Below are 18,714 nucleotides of genomic sequence, written 5' to 3'. Positions count from 1 at the left end.
TTTCCACAACTCTGTGTGGCCTTGGCAAAGTATCACACAATAGGTGCAAAAATACCCTTTTGATTTCTGTGTAATTTCAGCTTGCATTTTGAATATCTTCACAGGTAGTTTGATAGTGAGCGATTCACATAGAACATTCTGTTGAGGCCAGCATACTACTAAATAAGGGACTGGCATCTCTTCGCAATGTACACCTAGTGACAATTAGTTTCTAACTTTTACAGGCTTTCCCTATTTGCTACCTTGAAGCTCACCTGTGTAACCGTACCCAGTAAATACCTTTCTCTATGTACAATACAGGGATCATGGATATACAAACTCTACTGAAATCATCAGTGGGAGACAAGTGCCTGGGATCAGGCAACTCTGACATGAGGCTCCTCTTCTGTCTCCTGGCTTAGACTGGTATACGTTACTGAAGGTTCCAGCTGTCCGGTTGCTGGCAAGTCTACAACAGGTCCTGAAGGGTTTCGAAACTGCTTGTACACCCGTGGATCCTGGGCTACGTACGTGGAGGTGGAGGAGTACAGCACCAGCCCAACAAGGATAGTAAAGAATGACAGCAGATAAAGTCCTGAAAACTAAACATAAATAAGGGTTAAGTCATTAGAAAGTTGCACTGATTATTTGTGCTCACGAGGGCTAGTGGAAAATTGCAGGTACAGATCCTTTTTTTATATGCACAGCATAGAGCACTGTTAGTCATTCCTTGTTTCACTGTAGATCTTGCTGGAAGTTTGTTTCCATTACTCGTGCCTCCTATTTTATCAAAAATATGAGTGCAATTCTCCTATGGCCCTAGCAATAGGTAAATATGATACTGTTAACTGGGACTCAGAAGATCTGGGTTTTGTTCTCAGCTCTGACACTTATCGCCTTAATGCTTTGCCCAAGTCACTTCCCCTCTCTGGAGTTCAGTTTCTCCCTCCACAAAATAGGGATAATGCTATTTACCAATATTTGTAAAATGTTTTGAGATCTATGGATGAAAGGTGCAGTTCAAGTCTGAGGTTTTATTGTTTTCAAACCATGTGTCTTTAAAGTATAACACACACAGTCGGTGCTATATAAATAGCAATGATATCATAAATTTTAAAAAGCATTTAAAAAGTACCCTTAGAAAATATATTTTTAGTTTCTTTTGATATTTACTTAACCATATATTGGTGCCTGGTGGTACATCAGTTTTTATTCACCTGGATGAAAGCCCAAGGTAGTTCACTTGCAGCAATAAATATTTTGTGTGTAAGCTGAATTCAGAAAGCAGATAATAGGGCTGCACATGCTTTAATGTGATTTCAGAAAAGTCAGGGATTATAGCTTTAAGAAGCCCTGGGCTGGCTTCAAAAGGTTGGAATGTACACACAGAAGATCAGATGTTTATCCAAAGCTTGAGTCTGCATAATCTGATAGGCAATTTCACAAGACCAGACCTTCTTTTGAGTTTTCTGATATATCCTGCTTCAGGTTGGGCTGGAAATATCACACAAATAGACTTTCTGGCAATATTTCAGCACTTGTAAGTGAGGTAGAGGCAGGAACCCAGAAGTCCATAGGAATCAGAAATAAAGTATTTGATCCTTAGTCCCCTGTAAGGTCACCGTATGCTGCTGGAACAGCACAAAGTGACCTTAAAGCGGCCCTAAAGGGGCAGCTGAGAATTTCCTTAGCAATGGAAGAATGTTTTGATGGTGGAAAGGTGGCATAAACAGCTTTATGTTGTTTGCTTCTCCCACATCAGCAGAAGGAGTGTGAATTATACCAGAGCACAATGTATTCCGCTAATTTCCAGCCAGTGGAATGGTCCCTAGTGGGCCATTCTAATTGGCATAAGTCAGAGCAACCATGTGGCCACTCCAGCTTATCTAGGATCAAAAGAGAAGTAAATGAGGCTTAAAGTCACCTTTACGCTCATCCTAAGCTGTACCAACCATGAACCCAATAAAGGAAGAAAAATTAACTTTCAGAATCTTTAAACAGTACACTTGTAGAAATGGGCAAAGATGTGATGTGAGGGTACATGCACACCCCTAATCAACTTCCCTACTGCGAAGCCCCCTCTCACAAAGAAATCAAAAGTGATCTGAATTCAAGACTCACCAGAGGACAAACCGCATGGCGCAACTTGGTAGGTCAAAGGACATAGAACTGATTTTGTATTTAGCAAGAGTTCTAAAAGTGCAAGTGTTCAGCTGTGGTCAGGAATACAAGAATGAATGAAAATGCCAACAGCTAACTACAATCGTGTAACCAATTATGGGCTACCTTCTGAACACAAGGGAGACACAAATCTGTTCTCTAATCCTAGCTGATTATGGAACTTTGACAGGTGCCAAATGTGTTTCTCTTGGTTCATTTAGATGCAGTGCTAGAAGGCCAGACTGAGTTAAATTATTCACACAAGAGCTTCAGCAGTTCTGCCCCACTTCTTTATGCTTGTAAGGAAATAATTTTGTCAAATACAAGTTTTCTTTAAAGGTGCTAACTTTTTCCTGTTATTAATTTGCTATCACAGCACTGAGCTACACAGCTTGTGTCCAACATTTCTGCTTGTGGTTAATCCTACTGCATTTGGCATTTTTCAGAAATAGCCCCTTTGAGGGCTTTTGAAAATGCTAGAAGCATAACCCCAATGATAAGTCTGTATCTGCTTTCATTTTCCACAGTGAGAGTGTAACAAATACACTTCAGAAGGGAATGCACCATAATGGGGAAAGTTTAAAGCATGTCAGAAGGACTGTAGATGGAAAGAAGGCAGGGCTCTGCTTTTCGTCAGTCATTAATTGCTTTTTTCCAAGCATGTCACCAGGTCTTCACGTGTCATCTGGCAGTGTGATCTGATGTAATCACCCAGCCAAAAACACAATGCAGAATGCGAGAGCAAATCTGCTGAAAGATTCCTTCCATGAGTCACAAGCCTGCAAGGAGTGGTTGGGCAGAGATCTCCCCCCTGCGGTAATTAAACCCCAAGTCAATCGATCCAATGTCTTTTTCCTCTCTGTTTCATTTTAATTTTCACTCCCTGTGGACACCTCAGTTCTCTCCTTTTCTCCTCATACATGAATTCTGGCACCTCTTGGCTGTAGTAGAGGGTCTGCTTTTCAGTGGACCCTTCTGTCTACAAATAAGCCCAAACTAAAACCCCAGGCACAAACTTTCCAATAACCATCCAGATTTCAGGAGTTTTACTTTGGGTTGGCAGTTGAATTTCATTTCTGTTGCTGCAAGCTAAGTCAAGACATCCCTGAGCACCAGAAACTGAACAAGGGAAGCAGTGGGGAGGCAGACCTGCATACCCCGAACCCCATATTCTGCAAGGGCCTGTAAGTCCCCTACCCACTGCCAAATGCCTGGCTCCTTCACTAAGTTGCCAGGACAACTGCCAGTCACAGGGATAGTGGGGAAAAGCAGCTCAGGGAGCAACAGCATCATACAGCTTGCAGCAGCCTTAAAAAAATGGAGCTGAGCACAAAACTGTTTTGGGGTGAGAACCCACACCGAGAACTCATCCCTACACTATGGAAGCTGTGGGGTACAGATATCCAGGAGTAAGCAGGGAGAGACAAAGAGGACGAGGGGAGAGGTGACAGAGAGAGAGAAGACAGCCAGGGGTGGAGGCAGGAAAGGTAACAAGGGAAAGGGGAGAGAACAGGGAATTTTGAAAATTACATAATATTTACAAAAATAAAGCCTATTTTGACTGCATCGCTCTCCCCACTTTCACATTGTTGTCTGGGGACAGGATGAGGGGAAAAAACTAACAAGATGTGCCTCTCCTTCTCTGGATACTTTGCTTATATGCGGTTATCCTCTCCCCCTGCCCTTTGTCTGCTTTTGTCATTTGAAAATGGTAAGCTCTTTGGGGCCAGGGTTATCTCTGAGGCTATGTTTACACTGCACCACAGCACAGACTACAGGGGTATGAATTGCAGAGCATACCAAGTGTTGTGCACTAACTTCCTCATGAGGAGACTGCTGGTGCAAACTAAAAGGTACCTCGTTGAGGTTAACACAGTCTTGTTGAAAGAGGACTATGTTAACATGAACTAGGTACCTTTTAGGTCACACCAGCAGTGCCGACACGGGACAGTTAGCCCTCAACACTTTGGTGTGCGCTGCAATTCAGAGCCCTGTAGCCCACACTGGCAGAGCGTACAAAGCTCTGAATGTCTAGATTACTTAGTGCAATTAGGAGTTAACAACAACAAAATATAATGATAATCTTTAACACATTCCTAGTTGGAAACAAGAAGTTACAGGCTGGAGCTGCATTTGTTTATTTTCTCTCTTTTCTATCATAATCACTTTCTTAGAAGTTAAGTCTCTGGCTCTCTGCCGTGCTAAGGTGGTAAAAGTTGTTAATAGCATTGCTGGAGTTTCAGCCTATTTCATTCAATGGAGATAAAGCATATATATATCGCAGGCCAGTGAGGGAGAGCAGTCATTGATTTTCAGATAGTTTTTCCAGCAGCTTTTGGGTCTCATCCAAAGCCCATTGAAATCAATGGGAATCTTTCCATTGATTTCATGGGCTTTGAAAGCAGCACTTCTGAAGAGATTAAGACATACTATGTTAACCAAATGAAAATTGACTACAAATGCTATTCACTGTACAGAGTTTGTTAGATTCCCCAAATGAAATTTTTTTGTTTTACTGAAACTTGTATTCATTGAAGTGCTCTACTGCTGTATCTGTGTAAGGATTTTTTTATCTTGACCCACAAAACCTCATTCCCTTTAGATTCAGTATTAATAGACAGTAAAAGAAACAACTTCAAAAATAGCTGTTCCATAAACTACTCTAAGAAATGGAGTTTGAGTGCATCACTTTGTACTGCTACCCTGCATATAACTGAACTACTGGACTGTAAGTTCCCATAGGTTATGTAATTCCTCTTTTTGGGTGAACCATTGCTTGAAAAAGATATCGCTCTTCATTTTTCTAACTTATCGCTCTTTTTCTACAGTCAGATATGACTCAGAAGCCCAGCAAAAAATATAAAAATTAGGACTGTTGATTAATCACAGTTAACTCGCACAATTAACTCAAAAAAAATTAATCACACAGTTAAACAACAGAATACCCATTGAAATTTATTAAATATTTGTGGATGTTTGCTGCATTTTGAAATATACTGATTTCTATTACAACACAGAATACAAACTGAACAGTGCTCACTTTAGATTATTATTTTTGATTACAAATATTTGCACGGTAAAAATGATAAACAAAAGAAATTGTATTTTTCAAGTCACCTCCAACAAGTACTGTAGTGCAATCTTTTTTATCGTGAAAGTGTAACTTACACATGTAGATTTTTTTTGTTACATTAACTGCACTCAAAAACAACGTAAAACTTTAAAGCCTACAAGTCCACGCAGTCTTACTTCTTGTTCAACCAATCGCTAAGACAAACAACTTTGTTTAAATTTACAGGACATACTGTTTCTTATTTACAATGTCATGTGAAAGTGAGAACAGGCGTTGGATGACACTTTTGTAGCCGCTGTTGCAAGGTATTTATGCGCCAGATATGCTAAACATTCTTATGCCCCTTCATGCTTTGGCCACCATTCCAGATGACATGCTTCCATGCTGATGATCCTCATTCAAAAAAATAATGTGTTAATTACATTTGTGACTGAACTCCTTGGGGGGAGAATTGTATGTCTCCTGTTCTGTTTTACCCACATTTCATGTTATAGCAGTCTTGGATGATGACCCAGCACATGTTCGTTTTAAGAACACTTTCACAGCAGATTTGACAAAACACAAAGAAGGTACCAATGTGAGATTTCTAAAAATAGGTACAGCACTTGACACAAGGTTTAAGAATCTGAAGTGCCATCCAAAAGTTGAGAGGGATGAGGTATGGAGCATGCTTTCAGAAATCTTAAAAGAGCAACACTCCCATGCAGAAACTACAGAACATGAACCACCAAAAAAAAAATCAACCTTCTGCTGGTGGCATCTAACTAGGATGATGAAAATGAACATGCGTCAGTCCACTCTGCTTTGGATCATTATCAAGCAGAACCTGTCATCAGCATGGACGCATGTCCTCTGGAACGGTGGATGAAGAATGTCCATATGAATCTTTAGCGTATCTGGCACGTAAATATCTTGCAACGCCAGCTACAACAGTGCCATATGAATGCCTGTTCTCACTTTCAGGTGACATTGCAATCCAGAAGTGGGCAGCATTATCTCCTGCAAATTGTAACCAAACTTGTTTCTCTGGGTCATTGGCTGAACAAGAAGTAGAACTGAGTGGACTTGTAGGCTCTAAAGTTTTATGTTGTTTTATTTTTGAATGTAGTTATTTTTTTGTACATAGTTCTACATTTGTAAGTTCAACTTTTATGATAAAGAGATTGCACTACAGTACTTGTATTAGGTGAATTGAAAAATACTATTTCTTTTGTTTTTTACAGTGCAAATATTTGTAATAAAAATAAATATAAAGTGAGCACTTTATACTTTGTATTCTGTGTTGTAATTGAAATCAATTTATTTGAAAATGTAGAATAGATCCAAAAATATTTAAATACATGGTATTCTATTATTGTTTAACAGCATGATTAATTGTGCGATTAATCACAATTATTTTTAATCGTGTGATTAATCACAATTAGTTTTTTAAATGATGTGATTAATCACGATTAATTTTTGTAATTGCTTGACAGACCTAATAAAAATACTCTAGACTTGTAGATCTCACTGAGACCCATTTCCATCCATACTAAACAGGATAAAAATGGAACATTAAAAATGGAATATGGCAAAAAATTCTGTAGTTCTAGTTAGTTAAATATTTATACGTGAAACCCCTCCAGAACCTTGGCAACTGGACACCTGACAGCAATGAACACATAATTCACCCAAATTAATATAACCAGTGGCAACATCATCTCATGGAGAGGAAGGATGATCTCCCATAGTTCTTGGATGATCTAAGTCACTTAATCTCTCTGTGCCTCAGTTCCTCATTAGTAAAACAGGAACAATAATACTTACCTTCTCCCACCATCTGTCTGCCTTCTCTGTTTGGATTGCAAGGTCTATGGAGCAGGGACTGCCTCTTAATGTGTGTTTGTATAGGATCTAGCACAGTGTGGCCCTGTTCTAAGTTGGGCCCTTTTAGGAGCTATTGTTTATTTAGGAGGTAAATAAACATGAACAACAATTAAGTCAGGGAAGCAACTAAGCCTTGTCCTGCCTTCTGGAACTTCCTAAATCTGGGTTTTAATGGGCAAGAGGGAGCGAGTTAGAAAGGAGGAATCTCTCTACTGAGAACACCCTGCCACTGATCCTGCAATGTTCAAGCAGAAGAACAGCAAGTGATCCAGTCATTTGTAACTGCAGTGATGGGCCAGCAAGAGAGAGACAATCCCCCAGATAGTTAGCTCTTTAATCAAATTATTTGTTTTAAGCAGGTGCCTCACAATTGGCATTCTGCCCTTCCACAGGGAAGCATTAGCAATCTCTGTCTATAATGAGCTCAAAACTTCTCTGCTGTCCTTGACCAGTGCAAAGATCTATCTCAGTGGTGGTGGACCACAATTTCCCTTGAATAGTGGTTCTCAGCCTTTTTCATACTGCCCCCCCCTCCAAATGTGAGAAGAACCGGGGGGGCAGGACTCCTAGGCTGAGAACACTGCCTTAGTTGACCTAAGACCACACTTAACAAAAAACAGAATGAAACTCAGCAAGAGAAGGTTGTATATTTATAATCTCCAGCCCTGATACTGAATCCACAGCACTGGCCAAATCAGTCAGGAGAAGCTAGCTGTTTTTCAGTGCAGTATATGGAAATTTCCTTACAGTGAGAAAAGGAATTCTGAAACAGAGCTAAAGCCAGCTGGAATCACCACGCTGCCTATTTTTTCTAGGGGGACCTTTGCTGATACTATGGCAGATAAATGATGGAGGATTAAAATGAACTTCTCTGTGTATTCTCATAGATAGGTTAGAACCCTCCGTGGGGTTAATGGTAATTACATGGATGAGGGTAGCACCTAGAGATCTCAACCAAGCCAGGCTCCATCCATTATGCTGGGAGCTACATATACACACATGAAAAAGAGACAGTTCCTGTCCTGAACAATTGATTTCCAGCCTGAATTGGAGCTGTAAATGTCGTAATATAGTCAGGCTGACTGAATGCTTCATGTTGCTCAGTATTGACTACTTCTACCAATTAATGAGCAGTGCTGGTGGGTTTCTAAGGACTCTCATCCAGACTTCTTTAATCTGAAAAAGGATGACAGGCACAGCATGGGCCTTGATGACATAAAGACATGGAAACATAGAGATATCCTGCTGGATCTGATAAGGATGCAGAGATCTCTTCTATAGAGAAAGAAACTAAATACCACTGTTATAGTTACCTTCCTACTCTCATCATCATAATGAACATTTATGACATTCCCCAAAACATGTGAACTAGTCAGCACTAAATCAGTCTATACATCACAGCTTGACAGCTGCGCTTGACAGCAGTTACTAGAGGATTTATCTAAATCTCAGCCTAATCCAAGCCCTCAGTGTAGATTACTTGATGTTACTGAAATTTGCAAAATATTAGAAAGCCATAAAGATTACTTCTCCTCACCTTATTCAGTACCTACAGTGAAAATAAAAACTATACAAGTATACACTTTTAAATTTTTGATTTATAAAAAGTGTATTTTATGTGCTTGTCACACTGAAGATAATCATACAAAACAAGGCCTAGATAACATGTATGACATGACATGCTCGGAATATGCAGCAAACCTACTGATTTTGAGTGGCTGGATGTTTCTGCTATATATCCTAGGGATGTTCCATAGGGAATTGATGCCAGAATACATTCACCCAGTCAGGGTTAGTGGAAAAGATAACATCATATGATTTAGCTGCATGACCAGGGGTTCTAGGCAATAGTTCTGATGTGTAGTTACTATAGGCTCCTGCCAGGACACTGGTGAAGCACTATGATCTCTAGTTATGGGTGGAAATGAAAGTTCCTAAAAACTCTGTGAAAGTCTGTTCTTGCAATATATCTTTCCCATCTGGATCCATGAAACTAGACATTTTGTGGAAAAGCCTGATAGTGCAAGTTTTCCAAATTAACTGGGGTTTGGAGAAAAGCATCTGAAGTTCTGGGTGCTTATCCAGAATGAACCTCTAAACCTTTCAAAGTTTGTTCTTATCCCCACTTGATATCCTTGTGCCTCAAAACAGTGTTTCTCAACCCTTTTGATACCAGGGGTCAGCTTGCAAACTTCCTAAACTGTGTCAGGGAGATCTCAGGGACTGGTGCTGGTCCATACAGATCAGTCACTGAGGAACACTGCCTCAAAATAATCCAGTTGAGAAACTGGGTGCAAAGGCAGGTTCTTGCCAAGGAGCAAATAGTGCTTTGGATTTCATCTTTCCTGAATAACTACAAAGAAAGTAGATGAAAATAAAAGGAAAAACTATTAAAAGGAGGAAAATACAATTTCTGGGTCTGACGAGAACCAGTCATTCTGCATATATCATGAAGTTAGAAGGGAAATCAGAACAAAAGGAAATAAAAATGTGTTTGCAGTGCAGCTAAGGGGAATTTCTGCTCCAAGACGGAATTAGAATCATAGAATCATAGAATATCAGGGTTGGAAGGGACCTCAGGAGGTCATCTAGTCCAACCCCCTGCTCAAAGCAGGACCAATACCCAATTAAATCATCCCAGCCAGGGCTTTGTCAAGCCTGACCTTAGAAACTTCTAAGGAAGGAGATTCTACCACCTCCCTAGGTAACACATTCCAGTGTTTCACCACCCTCCTAGTGAAAAAGTTTTTCCTAATATCCAACCTAAACCTCCCCCACTGCAACTTGAGACCATTACTCCTTGTCCTGTCCTCTTCTACCACTGAGAATAGTCTAGAACCATCCTCTCTGGAACCACCTCTCAGGTAGTTGAAAGCAGCTATCAAATCCCCCCTCATTCTTCTCTTCTGCAGACTAAACAATCCCAGTTCCCTCAGCCTCTCCTCATAAGTCATGTGTTCCAGACCCCTAATCATTTTTGTTGCCCTTCGCTGGACTCTCTCCAATTTTTCCACATCCTTCTTGTAGTGTGGGGCCCAAAACTGGACACAGTACTCCAGATGAGGCCTCACCAATGTCGAATAGAGGGGGATGATCACGTCCCTCGATCTGCTCGCTATGCCTCTACTTATACCTCCCAAAATGCCATTGGTCTTCTTGGCAACAAGGGCACACTGCTGACTCATATCCAGCTTCTCGTCCACTGTCACCCCTAGGTCCTTTTCCGCAGAACTGCTGCCTAGCCATTCGGTCCCTAGTCTGTAGCTGTGCATTGGGTTCTTCCGTCCTAAGTGCAGGACCCTGCACTTATCCTTATTGAACCTCATCAGATTTCTTTTGGCCCAATCCTCCAATTTGTCTAGGTCCCTCTGTATCCTATCCCTGCCCTCCAGCGTATCTACCACTCCTCCCAGTTTAGTATCATTCGCAAATTTGCTGAGAGTGCAATCCACACCATCCTCCAGATCATTTATGAAGATATTGAACAAAACCGGCCCCAGGACCGACCCCTGGGGCACTCCACTTGACACCGGCTGCCAACTAGACATGGAGCCATTGATCACTACCGTTGAGCCCGACAATCTAGCCAACTTTCTACTCACCTTATAGTGCATTCATCCAGCCCATACTACTTTAACTTGCTGACAAGAATACTGTGGGAGACCGTGTCACAAGCTTTGCTAAAGTCAAGAAACAATACATCCACTGCTTTCCCTTCATCCACAGAACCAGTAATCTCATCATAGAAGGCGATTAGATTAGTCAGGCATGACCTTCCCTTGGTGAATCCATGCTGACTGTTCCTGATCACTTTCCTCTCATGTAAGTGCTTCAGGATTGATTCTTTGAGGACCTGCTCCATGATTTTTCCGGGGACTGAGGTGAGGCTGACTGGCCTGTAGTTCCCAGGATCCTCCTTCTTCCCTTTTTTAAAGATTGGCACTACATTAGCCTTTTTCCAGTCATCCAGGACTTCCTCCGTTCGCCACGAGTTTTCAAAGATAATGGCCAATGGCTCTGCAATCACAGCTGCCAATTCCTTTAGCACTCTCGGATGCAACTCGTCCGGCCCCATGGACTTGTGCACGTCCAGCTTTTCTAAATAGTCCCTAACCACCTCTTTCTCCACAGAGGGCTGGCCATCTATTCCCCATATTGTGATGCCCAGCGCAGCAGTCTGGGAGCTGACCTTGTTAGTGAAGACAGAGGCAAAAAAAGCATTGAGTACATTAGCTTTTTCCACATCCTCTGTCACTACGTTGCCTCCCTCATTCAGTAAGGGGCCCACACTTTCCTTGGCTTTCTTCTTGTTGCCAACATACCTGAAGAAACCCTTCTTGTTACTCTTGACATCTCTCGCTAACTGCAGCTCCAGGTGCGATTTGGCCCTCCTGATTTCATTCCTACATGCCCGAGCAATATTTTTATACTGTTCCCTGGTCATATGGGAATTTGCAGACAAGTGCTTCTGCCTGTTACTGCTGAACAGAGCCACATTGTTGCTGGCACTGGGGCAAAACAATAGCATAAATGACAAAGGCAGACAGATGTGCTTCTGCAGAAAAGCCCATACAAACAAAGAAACTCAGTGATTTGCTAATTTTGGTTTTGCACTAAACCATCATGATAATGATCATCACCATTATTTTTTATGGTTATGAAAATGCAAATTCTCTTTTATCCAGCCCATTGAACTGGAAACAACCTGCAAGAGCAGTGCAGATTTTTCCGATGGGGTTCTCCAATTACAATTTCATTTCATAAGAATAGCAGCAGTCTAAGCCTCTTAGGGACTGATATGAAACATCAGACTACCAGCTGATGGCAACCTAACTGTGTTTCTTAAGTCTTGAGATGAGGAAATGTCTATTAGATGACGAGCTGAAGTCAGAAAACTTGGAGATATTATCTGCCTCATATTAAATGATAAGCATCTGAAATGTAAGAACTGCTACCTTTTTTCCTCTCCAGTTGGGAAACGGTGGAGAAGCAAATAATTTCAACAAGAATTAACAATCAAACCAGGCCAATTAATCCATGAAATGTTAACCCTTTTAAAGGAGTAACCTCCTGAGAACATGCTGATGAAGAGCAACAAAATCTACACAAAGCCTTTCACTGGAGCACAGTTCATGTCGTTCCATATTCCTCTTTACATGCTTGATGCTGTCAGGACAGTCAGTCCCCAGCGGTGCTTTATTCTAATCAGCAATCCTGTGTAGTTTGGTGAGGCCCTCTGTTTTCAAAACTAACTCATTTTGCAGCATAATCTGCACAGCCGATCAAATCAGAGGCCAATGAGTTCCCCCTTGGGTAATTTCACACATGAGTACATTAACTGACTGAGCTAACAGAACTAAAAACAAATTTCTCTCATTATCTTTATATGGCAGACAGACATTTCCACTTGGGTTGATGAAATGATCGAGAGTCTGAGCTTGTTTGTGCGTTGCTTTCAATTTTCATCTCAAATACAGCAAATGAACTGCACTATGACAAAATCCAGAAGTTGCATGGAATGAGTTTTCTCTGTGGGATGCAAGTCTAGTCAGTAAGAATACCTGTTACAGCTGAAGGTTCAGATACCTGGAGGTTTTACATAAATGGCCTAATGACCTAATTTGCATATCTGAGAATTATGCATTATCTTATTTACATGAATGACAGCAAATGTCCTAATTAACAGCATTTAAGCCTGACAAGGCTGCAGCTTGGAATGAGCTCTAGGAACATAGCAGTTCCTGTCTTTCTCTGGCATCTCCCTGGGTTCGTGTTCAGCTCCTTGAGGCTCTGCCCCTGGCTGTCCCTTGCCCTGGACTGGATGGAGGGCTGTGGTTGCGTGGCTATCCCCCAGTGCTGGCTGCTGCCGTCCTGGCCTTGGAGGAGGATCTGGCTGCTTCCTGTCATTGGCTAAGGTTGCTCTGGCTGGGCTTCTGGTCCCTAGCTGCCCCTTGGCAGGGGAAAATTTTTTCTGTCCCTGCCTGCTCTTCCCTGATTTGGGAGGTGGGAAGCTATGGCCTTGGCCCTGAGCTGTGGTGGGCTCTGGCTCCTAATTTCTGGTAACTGGTCACAGACCAGAGAGTTTTTATAACCAGAGCATTCCCCAGTGCCACTCTAGCCATATCTCCAAGTCTATGACTCTGGGTTGGGTGGGGAACATAAGAACGGCCATACTGGGTCAGACCAAAGGTCTTCCGACAGTGGCCAATGCCAGGTGCCCCAGAGGGAATGAACAGAACAGGTAATCATCAAGTGATCCATCCCCTGTTGCCCATTCCCAGCTTCTGGCAAACACAGGCTAGGAACACCATCTCTGTCCATCCTGGCTAATAGCTATTGATGGACCTATCCTCCACGAACTTATCTAGTTTTTTTTTAACGCTGTTATAGTCTCTGGCAAGGAGTTCCACAGGTTGACTGTGCGCTGTGTGAAGAAATACTTTGTTTGTTTTAAATCTGCTGCCTATTAATTTCATTTCGTGACCTCTAGTTCTTATATTATGAGAAGGAGCAAATAACACTTCCTTATTTACTTTCTCCACACCAGTCGTGATTTTATAGACCTCTATCATATCCCCACTTAGTCGTCTCTTTTCCAAGCTGAAAAGTCCCAGTCTTATTAATCTCTCCTCGTATGGCAGCTGTTCCATACCCCTAATCATTAGTGTTGCCCTTTTCTGAAGCTTTTACAATATATCTTTTTTGAGATGGGGCGACCACATCTGCACGCAGTATTCAAGCTGTGGGCATCCCATGAATTTAATAAGGCAATATGTGGGCATACCATGGACTTATATAAAGGCAGTATGATATTTTCTGTCTTATCTATCCCTTTCTTAATGATTCCCAACATTCTGTTCACCTTTTTGACTGCCACTGCACATTGAGTGGATGTTTTCAGAGAACTATCCACAATGACTCCAAGATCTTTTCCTTGAGTGGTAACAGTTAATTTAGACCCCACCATTTTATATGTATTTAAAATGAACTAAGTTCTAGGCTGTGTCACGATAAAGAATCATCCCAGTTGAGGCTTTATAGGTCTTCCTATGTCCTCTGTGACTTTAATCATTGATATCCTGCCCAAACCATAGAGATGCAGCTGGGATCGTGCCCTCAACTCTGCAAGTCAGATTTCAGATTTCACAGACGATGTCATTACAAAGATCCTACTGTGCAGGTTCCTTCCCAAATACTTAGCTCCTAGGACTGTGTGTTTATGTGAGAGAGCTCCACTCTCATCCTATCTTCTTTTCTTTCCTTCTTCCTTTCCTGGGAGTTGAGTAGGCGATAAGGTTAAGAAGACAACTTTCTCTCCTCTGCCCCCTTCTTCCAGCACATCACAGGAATTGTGAGAAATGAGTCTGTGTTTAGTACATCTGAGGTGGCCACCACACTGTCTAATTCAAATACATCAGGCAGAAGGCACCTGAAAACAATGTATTTACTCACACTCTCTATAGGGTTGTTTGCACAGGAAAGGGTTTTTTTCTGTAAAACCTAAGATATGATTTTAAACTGGTATCGCTAAGCCAGTATGATTCCGTGAGAGGACACTCTTACTTCAGTATATGAGGGCCCCTTTCTGGTATAGCTTGCGTTGCTTGGGAAGGGTTTTAAGATTAACTGGAAAAAGCCACAGAGGGAAGATGTGTATATATACACACATCTGTATAACAAGAATTGGTAAAACTTTTCCCATGTAGACAAGGCCTAAGACCGGGCAGAGTGCTCTGAATGGTTCACAACCATTAGATACAACAGGGAAAGCTCTTGTAAAGTTTTCTTCATTTCTTAGAGGCAGAGCAAGTGGAGTGCTGATCCATGGGACTATATGGTGGGGAAGCAGAACTCTCAGAATCAGAATAAAAGCAAGAGGATCACCCGAATGAACGCCAAAGATCTTAGTTTGAAAACAACTTACTGTGTAGCTAGAAGATGATTTTACTGTAATACATCAAGATACCTATAGGTGTGCAAACCCTTTTACATTGATAAGAATGGGAAAGAAACTTGCATATGTAACCCATGCTTCTGTCACTGTCCCTTTTAAACAGTAGTAGTCAGATGATATTTATTTTTGCCAGAAGAGTGGAGCAACTGTCCATGGACTCCAGCTAATCTGGGACTAGCAGGTAATCAAAGGAAAATGTTCAGGAGCCCTTGCAGCATGCTCAGTAGGGTATCTCGAAGGGTGGAGGCCATTTCCACTCCCAAGTGTAAAGTAAAAAAGGCACCCAACTATTCAGTTGTTTCAACCAGACCCAGAGCGAGATAGCCATATCAGAGGGGAGGTGAAGATCTCTGTCCTGAGGGCTGATGCTTACAGGGCTGTTTCACTAACTGCAGCAAGAAGATAACCATAAGGAGAAGGATACCAGCCAAGTCAAAGAAATGGATGCTTGCTGCCTGTTCAGCTCAGGATGGTGCAGGGACAGTAATTCCAAATCAGGGGTGCATGTTTTAAATGCGTAGGATTTGTGGCCGGTGTACATTTTGGTACTGAAGAAATCTATATGTTTGATACTTTTTTTTATTTCCATAGTATTTGCTGTATTAATGTAATAATAAGATTGCATTTAGATTCATGAGGAGTCCTAGTTAACCCTCAAAACTGACCTCTTATAAATTTGAAGGTTTTTTTTAAGTTTGAGTAACGCTACTACATGCATTGTGGTGTTTTTGTTCCAAACCGGAGCAACTCAGGGTATGGGCATCCATGACTGTTCAAATTTGCAATTTTTTCTTATGTGTTATTATCCACAGGTAGAAGTTCTGCTGTCAGAACAGACTGAGCTAGCTCATTATTCCTACAGTAAAATGGAATTATAGTAACCACGTGTTTATTCAAAGGCTAGTTGGTTTCACATAAGCTCCAGGTACCTATAGTACTGACCTTCTGAGACAAAGCCCACTAAATCAAATTAGCACACAAAGAAAATCAAACAAAACAGATATTTAAATGCTCATAATACTATGGGAATAAGCACCATAGAAATGCTTCTGAATAACATATACTCCCATCCCCTACCAATTAATTTTTTAATATTTTCTAGTGATTCATTTTATCAGCTGTCAGTTATCATGAGTGCTTTTTGTTTGTGTGCCTAAGAATTTAATAATGCACCAGCTGCCTGCAGTAATCAATTCTATATTGCTGTATTTGAGGCTAATGGTGTTCAAAAGCAAGGTTACTGCAATTGATTCTTCTTGGGGCCTTTGTTTATACGTTTTCTGCTGAGTGTTACAATACGTGCATCCAGCATGGCTTCATTAGAATGGCATTCTTTATCTCAGTTGTACAACTGGAGAATATTCCCACACTGACACAAAGAACCTGCAGCTGCAATTCATTACCTTCAATGTAAGTTACTGTAAATCACCTGGGGTAGGGGGATGGGGGGAGGGAGGGAATAGGATGCCATGTTTTCTCATTAGGATTCTAAGAGTTTAGTGTGTTTGCTCCTGAGGACATGACTGAAAATGTCAGACCCTCTCAAAGCCTTGAACTGAGTCAACTCAAACATATTCTGCCACTCTTGCTTGTTCCCTCTTCTTTTCTTGCCCTGCATCTGAATCCTTTCCGCACCATCAAATCTCTCTTAGGGCACAAATGAGGTTCTGCCACCCCTATCATAGGCGACTCTTTGCATGTCATTATGTTGTTGAGTCCCATAAATTCCCCCTCTCTGAATACTGTTTGACAGAGGAATTCTTTCAGTTAGCCCTGTTTGTGTGTTCCTCAAGCTGCCCGATGAAATGCCTGCCGGGGCAAATGCTCTGGCTTCATTCTTAATGCACGTCCCAGATAGTTCCATCTTCTATTCTGGATAACTTTAGTGATCCAGGGTGTTGAATTCTCTGATGAATCTCAGCATTTTTGACAAATTCCATAAAATACTGAATATTTTCCTAAGGCATTTGCTTTCAAAGGCATTTAGACATCCATCTATACCCTTTGTGGATTTCCAACTTTCATGTCCATATAATAAGGCTGAAAAAACATTTGAGTTGAAGATTCATAGTTTGGTCTTTAAGTGACAGATTTTTTGATGACCAAATCTTGTTGGTCAGCTGCCTCTTGGCCAATTTGTGACATTATTTCCTTCTGGATAGTCCCACTGGCTTGCATGTGAATACCAAGGGGTGAGAATTGACCTACCTTTCTATCCCTTTGCCTTCTAATGTACTGTTAAATCATGCAATGTTTTTGTCGTATCTGTCTACACTTTTTCTCATGAAGTCAATGGCAATGCCAAACAGAAGAAGTGAGAGACGTCATCTTTGTTTGTCACCAGTGTCTATGTAAAACCATTCTCATGAATTGCTGTGTGAAATTTAGTTGACCTGCTTTCCAGAAATTCATGCAAATCTTTTTCTTTGTTTCTATTTGCATGTATTTGCATTAGCCCAACCCCTAAAATTTCACAAATAAATCTGAAAACAAACTGAAATTGAGCAAAAATGTCTACTAAGCTTTGCCTGGTTTTGGGTGGAAACTGCTGAATTTCAAATGGCTTCCATCCAAAAACTGGCCCATGTATACTGGAAATTCAGCTCATGTTCACTGACACTTTTACACACCCCAGCCAATTCCATCTGGAAGAATTAATTACTCTGAATAGGTCAAGATCCATAGAAGTGGGATGGATCAAGAAAATGCAGATGGATAGAAGAGCAGCATGACCATGAAAAGGTCAGTATGGGCAGGCTGAGCCCAGGGGACTGAGACCAGGACCTGGCCAGACCAGGCGAGGGTACCGAGATGGGCCCTGCTGGTCTGGTTAAAGATTGAATGTAGGGAGAGCTGTTGAAAGGAGACCAGCCGAGGGTACCAAGGTGGGCCCCAGTTGGGGTGTTGAAGAAGGTATTGCTTCCGGGAAGAGGCCTTAGGGCTACGGCCCCATACCAAGGCCAGGAAAAGATTGTATACCCCAGAAGGCGGGGGAACAGCATATGTGGCTTGGCTGGAGGGCTGAGTCACTGAAGACCCACCAAGAGAACCATCAACTGGTGGGTGCCCACAAGAGACAGGTGCCACCCCACTGAAAGAACTAAAATAAAAAACAGGCTCACACCCAACCAATCAAAAGGGGGCTGTCCAGGAAAGGTGGGTGCCACCCTGAAAAAAGACTGTGATTGCAGGCATATCAGTCAGAGAAAGGGGGTGTCCATGAGAGGTGAGTGCCGACCCCATTACAAGGACAAACTATGAAGTAGGCAATGTCAGTCCTTTTTCCATTTTCCAGGAAATACTGCAACAGATGAGCTGCATTTTGAAAACTGAAGTGACGGGTCAAGTAGAAAGTGGAGGAGAGCAGCTCATAGTTTCTACTGAATGTGAAAGTGCAGCTATTATCTGGCATCATAGAATCACAAGACTGGAAGAGACCTCGAGAGGTCATCTACTCCAGTCTCGTGGCAGGACTAAGTATTATCTAGACCATGCCTGACAGGTGTTTGTCGAACCTGCTCTTAAAAAGGAGGATTTGCTGCAGGGATTGGTTATCCCTGAAGAACGTCTGGATTTCCCCATGGAAATCTGTCTGGGTGTTAATACAGCTTGGATTCTTGGGTTTCTGAGTCTTCTGTGAAGCTGAAAGGGACATAGCCACATGGTGCTAGGGGAGAAATGG

At 41.7% G+C, this 18,714-nt stretch overlaps 1 protein-coding gene across 1 annotated transcript in view; it reads right to left on the bottom strand.

Annotated features, from left to right (window-relative positions):
* Positions 1-356: 356 nt before the first annotated feature.
* The window catches only part of SLC35F1 (solute carrier family 35 member F1), a 387,317-nt gene continuing 368,959 nt past the window's right edge, over positions 357-18,714 (bottom strand). Inside the window, exon 8 of the mRNA XM_077811721.1 lies at positions 357-581. Coding sequence (XP_077667847.1) covers positions 357-581 — 225 coding nt within the window. The remainder of the gene's footprint in view (positions 582-18,714) is intronic.

This window comes from Eretmochelys imbricata, chromosome 3, assembly GCF_965152235.1.
Source record: "Eretmochelys imbricata isolate rEreImb1 chromosome 3, rEreImb1.hap1, whole genome shotgun sequence".
Taxonomy (NCBI): Eukaryota; Metazoa; Chordata; order Testudines; family Cheloniidae; genus Eretmochelys; species Eretmochelys imbricata.
Note: the sequence above shows the minus strand (reverse complement) of the source record. Positions and strands in the feature narration are given on the sequence as shown.